Here is a 22,851-nt window from a genome sequence, read left to right as displayed (position 1 = left end):
GCTGCTATGACAGAGATACAGATCAAGTGGGTAAAACCCAATACTATCCTCCTGGGTTTACAGGTAGGACGAGATTACTGCCAATGATACCGTAGCTATGGCTGCCTTCTGCTCTACTGCTCTTCTAACTGGGCGCCATGGCAGCACTTATGTTTGTGGTAACCTGGGCTACCCCATCTGCTGCTAGGCAACGACATGACAACACCATTGATTTGCACTTGATAGACGCATGGCTCGAGTCGGGACTGAGCAGATTTTCAAGATTAAAAAAGGAAAACGATTGGAAAGAGGAAAACTATTCCTGTGCGCAATTCCATAGATAACACAAAAAAATATATACAAAATATACTACCAACACAAGCTAAATTTAGCGACATTGCTAGCTCCATTCTCAAATAGCCTTTCCCTCTGCTTCAACCGAGACTGTGTCAGCTGAATAATTTAGACATCCCTGTCATGGCGTCATGACGACCTGAGAGTGCAAGGTGAGCTGTCCAACTTAATAAAGACCTCACTTCATGACTCTCGTCTCGCTAAGTCGTACACCTAAGCTCACCCATGTTACCACATTCCCCCAGAGAACAGTGTTACGCAACTGCAATCAATAAGTAATAACCATTTTAGATTCGATATGGTGTAGTATGACAATATAATGACTCTATGCTCCTCCACAATAGATTTGTAGAATGCTTTGTGGAGGAGCCTGATGAGAGTATATTGATTGCAAGCAGGATGCTATTTTTACTGACGCACATGTAGGCATGCACACACACACACACACACACACACACACACACACACACACACACAAAGTCGTTATGCGCCGCCTCAAAGGTGACCTGTCAAGTCAAGAGGAATATGATGACAACAGGGGTATGTGCATTGTCACAAAGTGTGTGTGTGTGTGTGTGTGTGTGTGTGTGTGTGTGTGTGTGTGTGTGTGTGTGTGTGTGTGTGTGGGCGTGTGTGTATGTGTGTGTGTGTGTGTGTGTGTGTGTGTGTGTGTGTGTGTGTGTGTGTGTGTGTGTGTGTGTGTGTGTGTGTGTGTGTGTGTGTGTAATGTGTGTGTGTGTTGACTCACGTTAACTCAGTCTGAATCCACAGGGAGGGAGACACTGGTGGCACCCACCAATGCCGCTTGACCCCCTAGACATATGTTCCTGTCACACCATGGCAACAGGCCATGACTAAACACACTGGGCACTACTCTGTTAGTAGACCCCGTCTTACCCCGTCTCTCTCTTTTCCTACTCGTTTCATTCATTCATTCTGTCTCTCTTTCTCTCTCCCTACTTCTTTCATGTTCTCCCTCTCTCCCTCTTTGTGTCTCTCTCCATTGACTTGAGACAGATGATATGTGTAATAGCACTTTAGTCTTTAATCATGAACAGCCTCTTGGCCTCTGCATGATGAGTGATCTGTGTGCATTTCTTCTTTCCCATGTCTATATCCAAATGACATTTCATACTCGCAGGACAAGGTGAGATATGGAACATTGATAAGACTTTTACATCAATCAGCAGCTCGTATTTGGAGACTCTCTCTCTCTCTCTCTCTCTGTCTCTCTCTCTCTCTCTCTCTCTCTCTCTCTCTCTCTCTCTCTCTCTCTCTCAAGGGTGAAAGGCTGGCCCACTTTGAGTCGATAAAGAGCCTCAACAAGTGCTCCCAACACATTCAGCAGAGAACTCACTTACGCAATCAAGCCACAACACAACATTGTCCTGATGTGCTACAGAACTGACTTTCCTGCCGCAGAACCGGCTTTTTCACCACTTCACACTAGCCTATACACCGAAACCCACTCACTTAAAATCATACCCAAAAGTTAGATTTCAGCTAACGCCTTTCATATAAAAATAACAAGTGCAGTGTAAAACCAAAAAACTAGGCTAGTAAACATGGAATCCTCTCCCTCTCTCTTTAAGGCCTTTGACCTTGATCCTACAGTGAGAAGCCACGCACACACACACACACACACACACAGTCATTCTGCTGTCCTGTCCTGTTGTCTCAGGCACTACTGTGTCCTTATCTACCTAATTGGATTCATCGATGGGCTTTAATTAGACCTAATGATCAGGTGGTCTGACTCCTGGGAGGCTGTGAGGAACTTGAGGTCAGTATGGTGGAGGTAAGCCACTCCACAGCTACAGGTCCAGACAACTAAGTCAACATGTGTTATCTAGACAAGGCATTTAGTAACCTGATCCAATGCATTGCTGCAGCATTGTGTTTTCATTAACTGTATATTGTATTTATTATATTACTTGGGTGGATGTGATTGTATGTGTTATTAGATGTGTTCTTACCTACATGTGTGATAGCCCATAGACTTGAATAATAGAACATATAGCTTATGCTCACTGATAAATGATTCTGTGTTCTATTCATTTTCGGAATTACAGCCTTGCAGTAATTGACTTGTTTCCCCTGCACTGAAGGGTCCTTTAAAATGTTATTCTTTAGAGACATTTACTGTAATTCTGGGACTTGGCAATAAGGCTATGCATAGGATGAGCTAAGCTGTGATAGCCTACATAAACACAAATTGATTTATTGATTGGTTTGGTTGGTTGGCCCACTAACAGCACAGCTGGATATGACTGACTTCCCCCAGTGCACAGAGTGTGGGAAACCCCCACACCAATGTGAGACAACTGAAAAACACTGAGGGGTTTGGGGGGAAACCCCGCAACTTTCTTAACAAACTGCGTCTACAGTTACTATCATCAACAGAAGGCGGCTGAGGAAGTACGCAAACGATGGTATCGACGTGGAAACGGATAACGGATGATAGACGAATAATGACATCAGCAGGTTTTCCTATGAATTGCTATAAATTATTCAACTGCATTCAATACAAAATGTATCAAATCGACCCAAAGGAAAAGCTTTAATGTTTGTATTTCTATTATAACACTGATCAAAGGGAATAGCCTTCTGTAGCCTAGCCAATGTATGCACATGTCTATAATGAACTGTCTCCAGTGTGACATCTGTGTGACATCAGAATGTGGGTAGCCTACCTGATACACACGCAACGTTGTTTTACGCGACAGGAATTGCACTCTCCAACTATTCTCCATTGCATTGCAAATTGAACGAAACGATAACCTACAGTGTGTACAGTATAAGCAATGGTGACGTGATCTATGTGTATCTAAACATTATTTTTCCTTACCGTACAAGGCATTTCGCGTTATCTGGCCTCCCATGACTACAATTCCAGTCGGCAGCCCTTATATCCCAGCTCTCAATATTCAAACACTTGCGGTATTGATGCACAATCCAACGCCGACAACATGATTGGAGGCTACATCCAGAACGGTCGTTCTTTCTCCCGATTGGAATATAAACACAGTGCACTCCAGCTCCCCTAAGAACCAAGCAGAGCAGTGAAGGCTGCTCCCCCATTCACTGTGCGCTCTCAGCGCCTCGAGCCCCACTCACACACTGACATTTACATAAAAGGTGGAGTCAAGACAAAGTGTTATTAACGCACTCGCTGCCAGTTTCCAACAATCATAAAGGATATGAGTAACATGGACACTTGGACAATTTCAGGGTAGGCTATACAGGGGAATAGAATAGAACATTGCATTTCCTTCCAGAGAGAATGTGTCTTGCAAATCATTTTAAAGCACTGTCAATATAAAATGAAGATGTGCATAGTATACAATGGAGGGTGTGGACATAGGCAGACTATGTGAGAGCTATAGGCTATGCTAGAGCGCTAGTTCTATAGGCTTATCTCTCACAGTGTCCTCCTCTCTCTCTTAGTAACCACACTATGTTTGGGTCCAGAGTAGGGCAGAGGAACCAAGCGGTCACATTCTTTACCCTCAGCACTCTGCCTTTCACCTCAAGTGAGTCCCTTCTGCTTCCTGGTGTGCCTCAGTGCCCCTCTGCCCCTGGCAGACAGCCTGGGTGACCCCTCAAGAGTCACGCCTCTGACTTAAGCTGTCATCACGTATCCACGGTGACATCGGAGCCCCTCCGTCTTGGAGTAGTTTACATTAGCCTCGAGGATGTTCGCCGCTTAGATATCTCTTAAGGGTGATAATGACTTTGTGAATGACTAGGCGTGACAGATGTAAGTGATATTGTCAAAAAGGGTGAATGAAAATGCTTATGGGCTGATTGTTTCTATCGGGGTTAAATTGGGGTGGGTGGTGGGGGATCTTGGGAAGGCAACCAATGTTAAGAATAGTTGAACCGCATATAGGCCTACTATCTTGACCTTCTGCGTTGTACAATGAATGGAAAATTCCCCTCCAATCAATCATTCACAATTCACACGTGCCCCCACTATTATTATTGACTGAAAAAAGAAGCATTAGCGAACGACCCATACAGAGCCTATTAATAAATTACTACTGTATTCTAATTCCTAATTCTATGGAGCCAACACTGTTCAAAATCAGACATTTCAATCTATGCCGGGGAATTCTATTCATTTTACCCAGTGAGACATTGCATTGTTGTGTGAGGGTGTTGTCATAATGGTCCCGTTTGGAGTATTCAGAGGAGAGTGATGAAAATAACTGGTTAGCTAAGCCCTTCTTGTTTGAGTTGAAAACATTACCATTGAATCATGCTGACAATAATATTTACCATTTCCCCCTTTAACGATTACGGCTACGTAACCATAACAAACACTTGAGGCTGGATGGCGACTTCAATCTAAACTAAATCAGGGCCGCAAACCGAAGGTTCGTTTTTGTAGATCAGGCGGCATACTCACACATGGTGTGCACATTTTGAATATAAACATAAATGCATCGAGTCCTGTTCAATGGGTGGAATGAATTGGAGAGGAGTTTTCAATGGCCTAGATGCTCCCACACGACCACTGGGCCTAAATAAGTAAGAATGGGTGTGTGTGAGTGAATGAATGAGGAAAGCTGGTGTTGTCTGACACGGCTCACGTTCAAATGTTTGTCACGTCACCAGTTGACCAAAGCCTACACCAGGTGGTAGTGCTAGTTCCTAGGGTGATCATGCCAAGCTTGACCAAAACCAGGTTCCATGAGCGGACTCGGACGGACTTCCTGCCTGCTTTCCCTGAAGGCCATGTCTTCTTAAAGATAGATGCTAAATGTAGCCTAATTACAGTTCAACACCGGTTCAACACTTCCTTGAATTTCCTGACATTCATGAAGACACGCTCGGCGAAAACACTTCTGTCCCTTGTCTTCCTGTTTTTAAGAACAGGCCTCCTCCATGCGTGCCATCTTAACCTTTTAAGAGATCCTCTTTGACCATGGCCCGCAGTCCTATATCTGTTACATGACTAAGTCTGTAAAGTTGGGTTCTTTGTGAATCCAGGTGTAGATACTGTATCCTTACGTAACTCACTAAAATAAATAAAAGTGGTCTGGTTCTGGGATGTGGACCTACAAGCACTCTCATCTGGCGACTGCATGGACACACACACACACACACACACACACACACACACACACACACACACACACACACACACACACACACACACACACACACACACACACACACACACACACACACACACACACACACACACACACGCACACACACACACACACACTCACTCCAACAGAAACTCACTTTTATTTTAGTGTCTTTGGGAAAGCTTTACGCTCCTTATTGTCTTGACTCAGAGGGAAAGCCCTGACAGCCCTGGCTCGTTCCATTAGTAAGTACACCAGCTGTCCTGGTCCGTCCTACCCCACAATATATTTTTGGGCTACGTCCTGTTTAGCCTCAGCAATGGTTGCCAAACACACGCACGCTCACACGCACAAACGCTCACACACTCACGCACTCACGCACGCACGCACGCACGCACACACGCACGCACGCGCACACGCACACGCACACACACACGCACACACACACACACACACACACACACACACACACACACACACACACACACACACAGCGTTTAAGATTTACGACTACTCCATTGTGCGTTCGTTATCTGTGGTTGCACCAGACTACAGGCGGTGAGAATTGTATGTCCATAATAATGGGAATATGGGTTGGGAATACTGGCTTCAGTACATCTGTCATTCCCAAATAAAACTAAAAGGAAGAAAGAATCATCAATAGGTATTTTTGTTGAGTTTGATTCGTTTCTGTTTGTTATCTAAAAGATATTGAGGTTGTGTCTCAGGTCCATGTGTCTGACTGTGCCTAGTGATTTGTTTAAAATGGATACTTCCTATGGGAAATTAGCCTTAGTGTAGACAAAGGTGCAAGCACACACTCGCGCACGCACATACACACACGCACATACACGCACACACACTACCTAAAGGGGAACATGAACAGTGTTAAGTTACACTGTATGCTAACAGAATGTCAGTTGATCATTAACTGTCTGCTTCCTAGTTATGCTACAAGAACAAACACGTTTGTTGGCTCCTGGCAGTTTGGTTGTTTGAAAATCAAACATCCCATATCTATTACCAGTGAAAAGGTAAAAAAAATAAAGATATGAGGGGGATCTGTGGGAATTGATTGGCAACGTTTGACTGCCGATTTTAATTTCCAATACCAGTATCAGGCCTCATCACTATGTTAAGTATATAGATTTGTAGATTTGACTGTATATAGATTTTTCTATTGTGTTATTGACTGTACGTCTGTTTATCCCATGTGTAACTCTGTGGTGTTGTTTTTGTCGCACTGCTTTGCTTTATCTTGGCCAGATCGCAGTTGTAAATGAGAACCTATTTTCAACTGGCCTACCTGGTTAAATAAAGGTGAAATTATTATTTTTTTAAAAATAAAGTATGTGATTCAGTTGATGACGTTATCTGGCATATTAATGAGGGGACATTAACTTTGTGGGAGGTATCTGTACCAGTCAATCAGTCGATTCTGTTACCAGTCTGTACCAAATCTAGAACAGTTTTATAGATCAAGAACAGATGGCGCTTTATGATATCAAACTATAGCTGAAAAAACCTCAACACATCATTTTAATGGCATCTGGAAACCAGTCGGACATGTTTCCAAGAAAATCGTAGCATTCGGCTGCAGCCTGGGTTATTATATTAGCATGATCCTGCCCTCCACTAACAGACACACATCTTCTCCCACCTCCTGACCTAAAAGTGTAACAAAAATGAAATTGTGTCCGTATATTAACAGCAATCTCACCAAGTCAAATAAGGACACAAAGACTGTCCAATACAATACAACGACAAGGTAAGCTACACACACACACACACACACACACACACACACACACACACACACACACACACACACACACACACACACACACACACACACACACACACACACACACACACACACACACACACACACACAAGAACAGGGTCTGCTACCTATCCCTTAGTGCCTGGTGAAATGGAATACGACAGCAGATGCTTGAGGAGGGACGTTGGACTGGGTCTCCTGCGGACCGTATTGTCTGACTCTGAGAGGGCCGTGTGACGCGTCTGGTGCAAACATTACCCCTTTTCAGAGCCAGCCTCCAGCGTTCGATCACTGGGTCATGTGCAATATATTACTAGGTAACACCACAACATCATATGATGTGAGAAAGAGGGGATGAGAGAAAGAGAGAAGAATGGAATGTGTATCTAATAAACATTATATAGCTATGTCACTATGTACCGAACATTAACAATTATTATATTGTAGCAAAACCATATGGTAATAGGTAATATATTTTACAACATCATATGATCTGAGAGATACAGGTAACTGCCAAAATAAGGGAAACACCAACATAAAGTGTCTTAATAGGGCGTTGGGTCACCACGAGCCGTAACAGCTTCAATGCACCTTGGCATAGATCCTTCAAGTGTCTGGAACTCTATTGGAGGGATGCGACACCATTCTTCCACAATAAATTCCGTCATTTGGTGTTTTGCTGGTGGAAAACACTGTCTCATGCGCAGCTCTAGAATGTCCCATAAGTGTTCAATTGGGTTGAGATCTGGTGACACACACAGACACTAGGAGAAACGCATCCAAGTCGTTCGATTAGTTTGATATTTACGGACACGACCCAATTGTTCGTTCTTCATGTTCCGTTACCATGCTCGGCAGCGATGTTCTTATCCCTTGCTTGGTGCTAGCTAGCCAGCCAACTCGCTACGGCTACACAGGCATGACCTCTGCAGCCAGAATAACAGCAAGGTTTATTCCGTTGCGTTTGTTTAAGCGGTTCATCCCACTTATACCACAGTTGACAAAGAAAACAATACTAGGCACACATTTACAGGTAGAAAAAAAACCATTCATATTTTCATTCATATGAGCAAATTCATTCATTCTCATGTTTTGGTTGCTAGAGATGCGACCCGGTCGTTCGTTCGATTAGTTTGATATTTATGGACGCGACCCGGTCGATCGTTCTTTATGTTCCGTTGCCATGCTCGCTGGTAACGTTCGTATCCCTCGCTTTCTAACTAGCCAAGTAGCTATGGCTAACAGTCGCAATTCATTTTGAAACAACAATGAGCTGATAATGCTACATTTCGCCTGGCATAGCTAGAAAACTTTCCCTTTTTGTCTGGACACTCATCAACACTGACTGTTAAGTACGAGGAGATTGCGTTGCATATCAAACACTAGGCCACAAGCTAGCTAAGTAGTTCAAAAACTTGGAAACCTGCCAATACTGCATGACAACCGAATTCAAAAATATCAGTTGCTTAAAACAGCTGTCAAACTAGAAACATGTGGGAGGATTTGACAGCTTTAGCGGCGGAGGGGACAGGAGAAATTCATGTTCATCACTCACCACTTTAGGTCATCAGATGCTCCCCAAAAAATATGCCTCTGCAAAAACAAATCAATGCTACGTTTTTTACTTGGTGAACCTGCGTTTACAATGTATCTGATTTGAGTTTGTGTAGTTGTTGGTTTAGCTTTCTGTAACTTTGTAGCAAGTGCAGTCTGCATTTGTAGGCGCATATTGTGTAATGATTGCAAGGTGTCCCGATATCTTTTCCAACGGTCCCGTTATCTGGTTTTAATGTCCCTTCTAGAATGCCAATCAGAAACAATTATTCAACAATGCTGTGGTACAAAATGGTAATAACTATGCACATCAGACTGTCTTCAAGGGGAAACCCTACTATCCTTCTTGCATGATTTCTGTCTCGTACAGAAAATCAATGGGGTTCAGAGGTAATAACACAATGTCTTAGGGTTCAATCAGTACAGTATGTGGTATATCGCCACCATAATACAACCAACCCTTAACCTCGTCTTGTCAATGTATATTACACCACTATCCAACATGCCTGAGAGGGCGGACGACTCCATGACATTTACTAGTGAAGGTGAACGTTTGAGCCGATTACGTGTCTTGTGTAACATAGTTGTCATCAGGAGTGAAGGAAGGGAAGTGGAGAGGTGATAATAAGATCTGTCAGTCTTCTTTAATATCTTGCTGAGTCGCCAGGCGGATTACTGTTAAGAAAGAGGCGTATTGTCTCCGGCGATGCAACAGAGAACGTCATTTCCATGTCTATGGGGCTACAGTGAAATGTGTTGGTGTGGAGGGATATCTCAAAATATATTACGGAAACAGTGCGCAGGTTTGAGTGGACGGAAGGACTTTGGGACATCACTTGCTTCTCCGTAATATAGTACAGTACCTATTCTAAGGCCTAAGGTTCAGTCATGTGTGATGGAAAGTTTTCAAACGTATTTAAGTAACTTGTTTAATCGAATCAACTGAATTACTGAAATTATGATTGACACATATTAGTATCAAAACAGGTTAGCTGTTGCAGGAACATAGTTTTGTAGAGACTAAAACCACAAAGGCCGACACCGTCCTCTTTCCTTTCCCGCTAGGCCTACACTAGATGCACGTGGCTGTAATTCCTCACCAAATATACCAAGACAGCTTTAAATTGCAGTTCCGATCATAATAGAGTGGTAATTGTTCGTTACAATAGTGTAATGCAGAACAGCTGTTCCAACCGGGAAGCATATTTTCGTACATTTGCTTGAATGGATTACATTTTCCATTAATCAGTGACCGTGCTGAATTAGCGGTTTTCAAATCCCCCGTTCGTTGAATCAGCGTATCTGTGTGTGTGTGTGTGTGTGTGTGTGTGTGTGTGTGTGTGTGTGTGTGTGTGTGTGTGTGTGTGTGTGTGTGGGGGGGGGGGGGTTGTGAATGTGTGTGTGCTGAATCGGTGGGTATACTTCTTGGCACCCGTAGGCCACATGTTAACTTTGGCTGACGGATGGCGATGTGAGATGCCCCTCTGTGTGATTGTGACTGCACCTCCTCATTTGGCCGCTCCTTCTTCCTCCTCCTCCTCCTCCTCCTCCTCCTCTCTTTTATCACTCTATCTATCTCTGTCACTAATCTTAACCCTGGTTTGATCCCCTCTTTCATCCATGCTTCGGATCGCCATTGAAACCGATTTGATCCGAGACCAGATCAAAAGAAAGGGAAACGATGTGACTGCCTTGTGAAAGCCAACAGTGGCATTTGTCCCATAGAGAGGATTGCCTTGGATGCAGCAACAGCATCCACTCACTGTTTCTAATACAACAGCTTTTTTAATTAGGCCCTGGAAAGGCCATCAAAAGATTTGTCAGGGGCCCCATCTGGCCCAGGCCCCCAATGGGAAAAAGAAACAGTAGCAAGAGACAGAGACAGAGTGGCAGAGCGGGGCATTTCTTCAGGGCATGGTTCTATTCCCAGTGCACTAATTGGAGGAGCTGATGTGTGTATCAGTTTTTCTCTGCCGGATGAACACATACACACAGGAAGACATCTCATCTCAGCCCTCTCTGTCTTTCTGTCTGTCTGTCTCTCTCTCTGCCTGAGGGAAGGACGTGAGAGAAAGAGAGAAGGAGTCGCCGTAAACGTGTGGAAGCGGCCTCTCACTTAGGGGCAGAGAAGACGGTCTCAAAGTATCATGAGGACTCGGGGGTGATTCAGGGGGGTATTCCCATGTCCCGTCGTCCTGTTTGATCTAAATCAGTCACTTTTTCAAGCACGGAATCAGATTAAATGTGTGTGTGTTGGTGTGTGGCTGAGTGTGTGTGTATGTGTGTGTGCGTGTGGATTCTAAAAGACAACCTGTCTGTACACTCCACAGTTGAGACAGAGTGAGTATCTGGGAACTGTATGGTTCAACTGAACCTGACTGCATTTCTACTTTCCCTAAAATGATCCCTCTCAACAGGACAGGGTTAGAAGGGGGCATGTTCTGTCATAAAAGTGGCGTAATCTAGAAATGCAACCGTCACAGTGTGTGTGTGTCTGTGTGTGTGTGCGTGCGTGTGTCTGTGTGTGTGTGGATTACATCAGAGCTGACTTTAATCGCCCTGGGATAGGGCGATCAGAGGGATAACAGGATCGCAGCAGACCAGTCACTACAGTCAGACACTTCCCACTGTAATAGAGAACCATGGGAAAAGTCCGATATAGGAAGCTAATAAGGAAGAGTGAATGGGCCAGATAGGACCTGTACGACACAGAATGCTATAGCTATTAGGGACCTCAGGTTCAGTCTTCAATGGGAGTAATGGGGGCCTCTTTAGGGGTCGGGATGTGGAGGGGGGGGGGTGATATTGTTCTCTAGGGGTAAAGGACGTTAGGGCTTACTTTCCAATTCTCTCCTTATTTCTCTCTCTCTCTCGCTCTCTTTCTCTTTCGCTCTCTCTCTTACCACTGAGCACCGTGCTGTAGTGTTTCTGATCATCTGCCGTGGCCCATGTGAGCAGTGGATTACATATTTATTCAGGGAGTTTTCATCTCGGCTCTACTGCCATCTGTCACCCATAGCATGGCCATGGGCGAGTTACAGGAGGGTTACAGTAGTGTGTGTGAGAGAGAGAGACAGAGGTATTTAGCATGTCGGCCAGGTTTAAAGAGACTTATGGTGACACTGAGGGGTGTTTCACTCTAGAAAGAAGATCTGGATACATCAGTTGAGTTGGATATTTTACAAATCAATGAATTACATTTATATTCTTTTCACCTTTCAACAAACATTTCTGCTATAGAGACTCAATGCTTACAGCTGACCATGGAGTGACTGTTTGGTACCATTTGACCAGCATCAAGTGATTGGTCAAGTGTTGACATATCCAAAAATCTATGTTGTCTGTTTACATACACGTGTTTATTTCATTTCTATTTTGACCGTGGACTGACTCTATGACTGTGTTTGTGTGTGACAGCTCTCGCTATGGTCCTCCCACGCATTGGCCTACTCTCTCCCCTAAGGCTGGGGATATGTGGAAGTGAAAGAGAGAGGAGATAGACAGAGAGAGAAAGAGAGAGAGAGAGAGAGAGAGAGAGAGAGAGACTGTGCGAGAGAGTCAGAGAGAGAAAGAGAGAGAGAGATTTTAGACTCACTCACACAATGGACTGCATGTTTTTGACCATAACACTGCCATCCACCCCCGAGGCAAGACTGTCTCTCTGGTTGTTGGTAAGCAACTGACAACCTGCAAGTCTTTCTGTTTTTAGCTTTGATGTAGCCTTACAAGAGTTCACACACACATACACACACACACACACACTACCCCCTTGTAAGGTGCATCTGCAGACTGATCAAGCGAACGAATCACACAACAACAAAAAATGCAGCTTATGTCCTACACTGAACCCATCTACCCCATAGTGTTACTGAATAACAAAACACATCATTAAAATCATGCCGTCAATTGTTTCAGTGTTCTTTCCTGTAAGCCAAACAAACTTGTGGTCTGGGTAAAATACATATTATGACTAATATGGCTTCATGCTGTTCTCAGCTGCATGACCTGTTCTGGTTACATTGTGCAGAGCCTGGTCTATGACACACGGCATGTGTTTGATCATTGAGCCATTTATGCAATGCCTGAATACATGTGGATGAATACATGAATAATGCATTCTATTCGTGCAGAGAGAGTGAGTGAGAACGAGAGAGTGCGAGAGAGAGGGGGAGGGAAAGAGAGAGAGAGGAGGGAGAGACAGAGAGACAGACAGACAGAGAGAGGGGGGGGGGGAAAGAGAGCGGGAGTGAGAGACAGAGAGACAGACTGACATACAGAGAGAGAGAGAGAGAGAGAGAGAGAGAGAGAGAGAGAGAGAGAGAGAGAAACACAGAGACAAATCATACACATATTCATATCCATAAGAGAGACAGAAATGATGGTCAAGAGGGAGGTTTGTGGATGATCAGTCAATACCAGGTTAGGTCAAGTCCCAACTCCATCTCTTTGATTTGTTTGACTACACTATGGTCGGTCATTTTGTTAAATATCCTCACGGATCTCATGTCTCTTTGATTTGATCAAACTCCTTAACAAAAATATATATGCAGTTATTTCTATCGAGCTGTTGTCCCTACCTAGCTCCTGCTAAGAATAACCACATTCACTTTCCTATCAAATTCCATGCCAATTTTGCCAGGTGCAAATTCTTTAATCATCAATTTCGGCTCCCGAGTGTTGCAACGGTCTAAGGCACTGCACCTCAGTGCTAGAGGCGTCACTACAGACCCTGGTTCAATTCCAGGCTGTATCACAACCGACCGTGATTGGGAGTCCCATAGGGCGCTGCACAATTGGCCCAGCGTTGTTTGGGTTAGGGCTTGGCTGGGGTAGGCCGCCATTGTAAATAAGAATTTGTTCTTAACTGACTTGCCTAGTTAAATAAAGGTTAAATAAAAATACAAAAAATCTATAGATCTAGTAACAAAGAATCTGTGTCACTAAATCAATGGAGCACAGATCTCTATCAGAATAAACATAGAGAGTTAGAGTAAAATGTAACTGTCACTCAACAATAATGCAAAATACAGATATTGTGGCCCATTCAAATTGAGAGTCAATCTTAGTCAAACATGGTACAGGTGACATCCACAATGCATTACACCATCTATACACATGTACGCATAAACAAAAACAAAACAAAGTACAGTTGATAAAAGGACAACTAGGCACTTCTAAAGAAACGTCTTCGTTGGTGGTTTGGATACACCTAGTCATTCAAGGGTTTTTCTTTATTTTGACTATTTTCTACATTGTAGAATAATAGTGAAGACATCAAAACTATGAAATAACACATATGGAATCATGTAGTAACCAAAAAAGTATTAAACAAATAAAAATATCGTTTTGATTTGAGATTCTTTAAAGTATCTCATATGTTTAAAAAATAAACTGTTTTAGTGTGGGGAAAACAACCAGGTTCTATTTTGTATTTAGGTCAAGTTTGACTACACTTTACCTTGATGTCAGCTTTGCAAAATAGAAAATAGGAAAGATAAAGAAAAACTCTTGAATAAGTTGGTGTGTCCAAATTTGGGACTGGTACTGTACATTATAGATGATAAAATTGCACATCATTTAATATTATTAAGACAGTTAAAATGTCATTTCTGACAACAACAAAAAAATCTATCATTTCGTATAACCCACCGTAAAGCAAGGCATGCACTTCAGTTTCAAAGGAACCATAGGTACAGAAAGTACAAACTGTACACCTTTATCTAGGGGACTGTTTGTGTATCGACCAGTCTCAATAGCGAGAGGGGCCACGACACATCTACATTTTGCAAAACACCTTCCATATTGCTTGGATAAAACAATACGTTCATAGGGTTCTGTCCCAAAAGTGCATTTAAAAAGGCAGTAGGTTTGTTACTTTCAGGCTTGTTCATCAGTTGGTACCACTTTAGTTCATTGCTCTTTAAAAGTGCTGATTCAAAAGCATTACGCTCATTTCTAGAATACACTCTGTCTGTATCAGTGAGTCATATGGATGGAGTTAAAAAAGGCTTTGACATTTGCAGTTGCAACATCACAAGCCCATAAAAATATCCGTTTACATAGACATTAATTTGGCAGGCTGCAAAATCTCAGCCACTTTTTAAAAAGACAGACACTTCGTGATGCAATAGAGTTTTCCAGCCCAAATCGCCTTGAATCGCAGCATTTAGTATTTACCCACAACAAGGTCAAATCTGCACGCATGGTTAAAAACAGCATTAAAACCAGTAGAGTAACATTTCTGTGCCCCCATACTGCTGCATCATAATTCATAAGAGCTAGCACCAAACAGTTTATTGAAACATTTAAAAGGTAGCACACCCATGTATTTACACTTTGCAATAATGTGACCAAGGGCACCATTCACATGGTTAGCTATGTACTTAACAGACACATTGTAATCCACAAATTCATTAATAATCAACCCCAAATACTTGTCTTCACTGACAACATCTCGTATGACAGAGCCATGGGACAAAATAAAAAGTGTACTAGGCCCTGCTGACTAAACACATGCTGTCTCTGTTGCACCTACTGTTGCACTGTGCGGGACTATAGACTGCAGTCTGTTATAATGACCTCTGGTCTGCATAAGGCCCAGAGTTGTTCTTGGTCAGGTCACATGGTCAGGGAAACTCATTGCCTTAGGCATGGGTTATATCCTCACAGGGTTGGAATGTTTTCAGTGAGGCGTGATGTCAAGCGTGTGTAAAACCACATTTCAAACCAATAAGAGACATACAGATGTAAGATCTTGATTTGAGCTAGTTGGCTACAGCAGGAAAATAATCCTCCAGCAACAGGAAATGACAATTATGTGGCTTATAATTAAACTTCTTGCCACTAGGGGGGTGCTATTTTGACATAGCACAAATGTGTATCCAATGTAAACGGTCTCCTACTCAATTCTTGCTCGTACAATATGCATATTATTCTTACTATTGGATAGAAAACACTCTCTAGTTTCTAAAACCGTTGGAATTATGTCTGTAAGTGAAACAGAACTCGACTTAGAGCACTTTTCCTATGTCTGTGTGAGAATGGGAAATTTTATCATCTGCTTTGAGACCTGTCTTTAACTTTGCCTGTCTTCTATTGGTTGAGATGCACTGCATACGCCTTCCCCTGGCTGTTAGCGAATAGGGAGAGTTGAAATGACGTCTCTACGTAGTTCCCAACGTTTTTAAATTGATTGGAACCGAGGTGTCCGACCTTTTGGGACTTCGCGCTGACGCAAAGAGGGTCTTGGCATGTCTTTTTAGAACGTCTGGTTTTAGCTCCTAGAAGTATCCAGCTCTGTTTTTATTCGCTATAGGCTTTAAAGACATCATAATCTTGTTATTTTGAACCGAATTATACCAGTTTAGGTCAGTATATTGCGATTTTCAGGTATTTATTTCCATGGCGCTGTAGAAACGTGGGTGTCTCTCTCTCGAATGCCATTCTGTACTGCTAATTGCAACGTCGAGGGAAACATTCTCCAACCCAGCAACGATTCTTTTGGCCAACGGACACCTTTCACAAGATTCTGATGGGAGTTCAGCTAATAGTAGGTACTATTTATGCTGATAAAACGTTGTTCTGTTGAAAAAGAAAAATGTATTAGACGCCATTATTTTCCATGTAGCGTTGCGCTATCGCACCCTGTATTGTACCCAGTATTGCGCAGTAAGGTTAATTTTAAAAATGTAATTCAGCGATTGCATTAAGAACTAATTTCTCTTTCAATTGCTGTCCAACCTGTATTTTTTTAGTCAAGTTTATGAATAGTTTTCGATAAGATTAGGTGCCTTTCCAAAATGGCGCCGGACAGATTGCTTGATTTTTTGCCCACTAAACACGTTGTGTAACCACGAATTGTGCGGCTAAATATGCACATTTTCGAACAAACTATATGCATTGTGTAATATGATGTTACAGGACTGTCATCTGAAGAATTCTGAGAAGGTTAGTGAAAAAATTAATAGCGTTTGGTGGTTTATAACGTTATTGCTATTTTTGGCTTGAATCAATGCTACTGTGTGACTGACTTGTAGTAAGCTAAGATAACGCTATATTGTGTTTTCGCTGTAAAACACTTAGAAAATCTGACATATTGGCTATATTCACATGATCTGTGTCTTTCATCTGCTGTATGCTGTGTATTTTTAAGAAATGTTTTATGATGAGTAATTAGCTAATACACAATGGTCTCTGTAGTTATTCTAGTCATTTTAGTGATAGTTGTAATGGGGGCTGCAATTGTAAACTATGATTTATACCTGAAATATGCACATTTTTCTAACAAAACCTATGCTATACAATAAATATGTTATCAGACTGTCATCTGATGAGAATTGTTTCTTGGTTAGTGGCTATTTATATCTTTATTTGGTCGAATTTGTGATAGCTACTGATGCAGTAAAAAAAATGGTGGAGTAAAAAAAGTGGTGTCTTTTGCTAACGTGGTTAGCTAATAGATTTACATATTGTGTCTTCCCTGTAAAACGTTTAAAAAATCAGAGATGATGGCTTGAATCACAAGATCTGTATCTTTCATTTGGTGTCTTGGACTTGTGATTTCATGAACATTTTATTTTATGATATCCCTGTAACTTTAGGCTAGGCTATGCTAGTCAGCTTTTGTGATGGGGGGGATCCCGGATCCGGGTTTGTGACTCTATAAAGGTTAATGGACATTTTTTTGTAAGGCTTGATACATTTTGCGTTAGGGCAGATCAAGTCTGTAATTTTGACGTGGAAATTACAAACTTTAGAAACCTTTTAAACCCTTGGATACACTTCAAGTTTGCATTTCCTGCTGTGCAGGAAATTTCGAATCAATAAATGAGTGATCAAATTAAGATCCTACATCTGTATTGCATGTTTAGCTAATGACATCATGTCAGCTTACTTGTCATGTTGTTGCTCCTTTCTCTCTGATTCCATTTATGAATAATAATCCTCCTCAAAGCTATAAGTCATTCCATTTCTAGCATGAGACAAAATTATGACTTGAAATGCTAAACAAAATATTTAATTGGTGTTTTTTTTCCCACTATGAAAATAAATTCCTTTATTTAAATTTTTGAGCATAAACATACATACATGGCTCGTTATCTTGTTAATAATAATGTGGTTTTGGAAATATACATGTTTCGTGAAAAATGTTAGTATCAGGTTACTTTAGGACAAGCAAACAGCTACTCTCAGTCAATAGTTCCTCTTTCCAGAACTATCCACAAAAATGTCACATGTCCAGTTATATTTGATAATTCACAGATAACCAAATTGGAAATTGCACAGATTAAACGCTTAAATTTCACGCACAACACATGCCATTCAGGGGATGACAAAATACCAGGCAAATTCAAATCAAATCAAATCAAGTTTATTTTATATAGCCCTTCGTACATCAGCTAATATCTCGAAGTGCTGTACAGAAACCCAGCCTAAAACCCCAAACAGCAAGCAATGCAGGTGTAGAAGCACGCTGGCTCGGAAAAACTCCCTAGAAAGGCCAAAACCTAGGAAGAAACCTAGAGAGGAACCAGGCTATGAGGGGTGGCCAGTCCTCTTCTGGCTGTGCCGGGTGGAGATTATAACAGACAATGGCCAAGATGTTCAAAATGTTCATAAGTGACAAGCATGGTCAAATAATAATCAGGAATAAATGTCAGTTGGCTTTTCATAGCCGATCATTAAGAGTTGAAAACAGCAGGTCTGGGACAGGTAGGGGTTCCATAACCGCAGGCAGAACAGTTGAAACTGGAATAGCAGCAAGGCCAGGTGGACTGGGGACAGCAAGGAGTCATCATGCCCGGTAGTCCTGACGTATGGTCCTAGGGCTCAGGTCCTCCGAGAGAGAGACAGAAAGAGAGAAGGAGAGAATTAGAGAGAGCCAAGATTTTCAAAATGTTCATAAATGACAAGCATGGTCAAATAATAATCAGGAATAAATGTCAGTTGGCTTTTCATAGCCGATCATTAAGAGTTGAAAGCAGCAGGTCTGGGACAGGTAGGGGTTCCATAACCGCAGGCAGAACAGTTGAAACTGGAACAGCAGCAAGGCCAGGTGGACTGGGGACAGCAAGGAGTCATCATGCCCGGTAGTCCTGACGTATGGTCCTAGGGCTCAGGTTCTCCGAGAGAGAGAAAGAAAGAGAGAAGGAGAGAATTAGAGCGAGCATACTTAAATTCACACAGGACACTGGATAAGACAGGAGAAGTACTCCAGATATAACCAACTGACCCTAGCCCCCCGACACATAAACTACTGCAGCATAAATACTGGAGGCTGAGACAGGAGGGGTCAGGAGACACTGTGGCCAGTGACTCAGCCCCTGTAATAGGGTTAGAGGCAGAGAATCCCAGTGGAGAGAGGGGAACCGGCCAGGCAGAGACAGCAAGGGCGGTTCGTTGCTCCAGAGCCTTTCCGTTCACCTTCACACTCCTGGGCCAGACTACACTCAATCATATGACCTACTGAAGAGATAAGTCTTCAGTAAAGACTTAAAGGTTGAGACCGAGTCTGCGGTCTCAACCTTTCAAAAATGAGTTCTCCCCGAAAACTCACTCAAATCATTTGATGCAACAGCAACGATACTCTTAAATGAAAAGACAGAAAGGGCAGTCACATGGGGAGATGCAGAGAGTGCATTGGCAAGGAGTTAGTCTAGTCTAGTGATTGCGTGTTGTCATGCATGTAAACGTCCCTTTTTCAGGACCCTGTCTTTCAAAGATAATTCTCCAAAAAATCCAAATAACTTCACAGATCTTCATTGTAAAAGGTTTAAACACTGTTTCCCATGCTTGTTCAATGAACCATAAAAAAATCTATGAACATGCACCTGTGGAACGGTCGCTAAGACACTAACAGCTTACAGACGGTAGCCAATTAAGATCACAGTTATAAAAACGTTGGACACTAAAGAGGCCTTTCTACTGAGTCTGAAAAACACAAAAAGAAAGATGCCCAGAGTCCCTGCTCATCCGCATGAATGTACCTTAGGCATGCTGCAAGGAGGTATGAGGACTGCAGATGTGGCCAAGGAAATAAATTGCAATGTTCGTACTGTGAGACGCCTAAGACAGTGATACAGGGAGACAGACGTGTAACAATGCCTGCACAGGATCGGTACATCCGAACATCACACCTGCGGGACAGGTACAGGATGGCAACAACAACTGCCCGAGTTACACCAGGAACACACAATCCCTCCATCAGTGCTCAGACTGTCCGCAATAGGCTGAGAGAGGCTGGACTGAGGGCTTGTAGGCTGTTGTAAAGGCAGGTCTTCACCAGACATCACCGGCAACAACGTCGGTGGCCAGCGAAGCACCAGTGTTCTGCCATGGCCAGCGAAGAGCTCGGATCTCAATCCCATTGAGCACGTCTGGGACCTGTTGGATCAGAGGGTGACGGCTAGGGCCATTCCCCCCAAAAATGTCTGGGAACTTGCAGGTGCCTTGGTGGAAGAGTGGGGTAACATCTCCCAGCAAGAACTGGCAAATCTGGTGCAGTCCATGAGGAGGAGATGCACTGCAGTACTGAATGCAGCTGATGGCTACACCAGATACTGACTGTTCCTTTTGATTTTGACCCCCACTTTGGTCAGGGACACGTTATTCCATTTCTGTTAGTCACATGTCTGTGGAACTTGTTCCGTTTGTCTCAGTTGTTGAATCTTGTTATGTTCATACAAATATTTACACATGTTAAGTTTGCTGAAAAGAAACGCAGTTGACAGTGAGAGGACGTTTTCTTTTTTTGCTGAGTTTATGTCATGCTAATAATCAAAGAGTTTGCTGCTGGACAGTAAGGAAACTGGCTATAGTAGTATAGTACTGTTGAAATGTTGAAAGAATATCTGAAAGATTTGTAAAATGTCAACTTTGTATCCAGAATAAAAGAATGTCCAAGGAAGTACAGTATTCATATTTGATCAAGAGGGAATTCCCTAACTGTCAGCCAGAGCTTTGTGGCAGCAGTCCCACAAAATATCACCACCGCACCTGACTATGAGAAACCCACACAGGAATCCATTTGTTACTCAGCACTCCATACAGATTCAATTCTGACTTTGCAACTTGCCCTTTCAGATAGTGGATTGTTACTGTACACTGTATGCCCTTGTTCTTGCAATTCAGTCAGGCACTTTCTCTAATACTACGTAATATCTTCATAATACTTTCTGGATTTTTCCCATCACGCAATTCAAAATACACTACATGACCAAAAGTATGTGGGCACCTGCTTGTCGAAAATCTAATTCCAAAATCATGGGCATTAATATGGAGTTGCTGCTATAACAGCCTCTACTCTTCTGGGAAGGCTTTCCACTAGACGTTGGAACATTGTTACGGGGACTTGCTTCCATTCAGCCGCAAGAGCAATGCTGAGGTCGTGCACAGATGTTGTGCTATCAGCACTGCCTCAAAGTCGACGTTCCAGTTCATCCCAAAGGTGTTCGAGGGGGTTGAGGTCAGGGCTCTGTGCAGGCCAGTCAAGTTCTAGGCCAGTCAAGTTCTTCCACACCGATCTTGACAAACCATTTCTGTATAGACCTCGCTTTGTGCACAGGGGCATTGTTATGCTGAAACAGGAAAGGGCCTTCCTCAAACGGTTTCCTCAAAGTTGGAAGCACAGATTAGTCTAGAATGCCATTGTATGCTGTAGCGTTAAGATTTCCCTTCACTGGAACTAAGAGGCCTAGCCCAAACCTTGAAAAACAGCCCCGACCATTATTCCTCCTCCACCAAACTTTACAGTTGGCACTATGCATTCGGGCAAGTAACGTTCTCCTGACATCCGCCAAACTCAGATTTGTCTGTCGGATTGCCAGATGGTGATGCGTGAATCATCACTCCAGATAAAGCGTTTCCACTGCTCCAGAGTCCAATGGCAGCGATCTTTACACCACTCCAGCTGACTCCAGCCGACAAGCCTAAGCTGCACTTAGACTTGTGTGTGGCTTCTCAGCCAAGGAAACCCATTTCATGAAGCTCCAGACGAACAGTTGACGTTGCTTCCAGAGGCAGTTTGGAACTCGGTACTGAGAGTTGCAACCGAGGACAGGCAATTTTTACGTGCTACGCGCTTCAGCGTCTTGTTCTGTGAGCTTGTGTGGCCTACCACTTTGCGGCTGAGCCGTTGTTACTCCTACACGTTTCCACTTCACAATAACAGCACTTACAGTTGACTGGGGCAGCTCTAGCAGGGCAGACATTTTATGAACTGACTTGTTTGAAAGGTGGCATCCAATGACGGTGCCACATTGAAAGTCACTGAGCTCTTCAGTAAGGCCATTCTATTGTCAATGCTTCTAAAGTTTGTAATTTCCACTTTAAAATGTCAGACTTGATTTGCCCTAAAATAAAATGTAGCAATCCCTACAAATGTTTTTCCATTAATTATAATCCATACAATAATTATCATTTCCTATTGCTGCAGGATTATTTTCCTGCTGTAACAAACTGGCTCCAATTAAGATCCTATATCTGTACATGGACCTGAAGCTGTTCGTCTCATATTACTGTACCATCTGCTTCTGTCAGTTTAAACAGTTTAACAGCCAAAGTTCCAACTTTTACAACCCATTGTAAATACACCTGTGTACTCAGATAACAGTCACAAGGCTGCCAATTGCTGTAGCACTATCTAGCACTATCCCTCAGCTAGAGTCATACAAGCGAGGGGAGGAAGAGAGGACGGTAGTGTCCATAGTGCCACCAAGAGGAACTGAAGTCATTATAAACAACCTGACTTCAACAGTCCCTATTACCTTTAACTATATGAAGCCATATGTCAGTGTACTGGTGACCGATAACTAATACATCAACATAGGTTATAACTATAATGGTTAAACGTCACTATTTTTGGACATATTCTAATGAGACGGTGTTGAAGCAGAAATAATAAATGATTTTCGGGTTAAACCATAGTGCAGCTAGAAGGGGTATAGAGCGCTGCTGTGTAATCAAGGCCTGACTTTGACATCAAAGATTTGAATGGAAAGTTACTGGCTATGGTCAGATGTCTTGGTAGGTCCCTCGGCGTAATTGATCGCATATCTTTGTAGCAACATCATTGTTAGGCTAAAC

General features: G+C 42.7%; 1 protein-coding gene across 1 annotated transcript in view; it reads right to left on the bottom strand.

The window, feature by feature from the left end:
* Positions 1 to 3,434, bottom strand: part of LOC139568540 (E3 ubiquitin-protein ligase NEURL1-like) — a 68,831-nt gene extending 65,397 nt beyond the window's left edge. Inside the window, exon 1 of the mRNA XM_071390441.1 lies at positions 3,182 to 3,434. Within this exon, the coding sequence (XP_071246542.1) occupies positions 3,182 to 3,215 (34 nt within the window). The 5' untranslated portion in view covers positions 3,216 to 3,434. The remainder of the gene's footprint in view (positions 1 to 3,181) is intronic.
* Positions 3,435 to 22,851: the final 19,417 nt, after the last annotated feature.

Source organism: Salvelinus alpinus, chromosome 2 (genome assembly GCF_045679555.1).
Source record: "Salvelinus alpinus chromosome 2, SLU_Salpinus.1, whole genome shotgun sequence".
Lineage (NCBI taxonomy): Eukaryota > Metazoa > Chordata > Actinopteri > Salmoniformes > Salmonidae > Salvelinus > Salvelinus alpinus.
The sequence above is the reverse complement of the archived record's forward strand: the minus strand, read 5'-3'. Positions and strand labels throughout refer to the sequence as shown.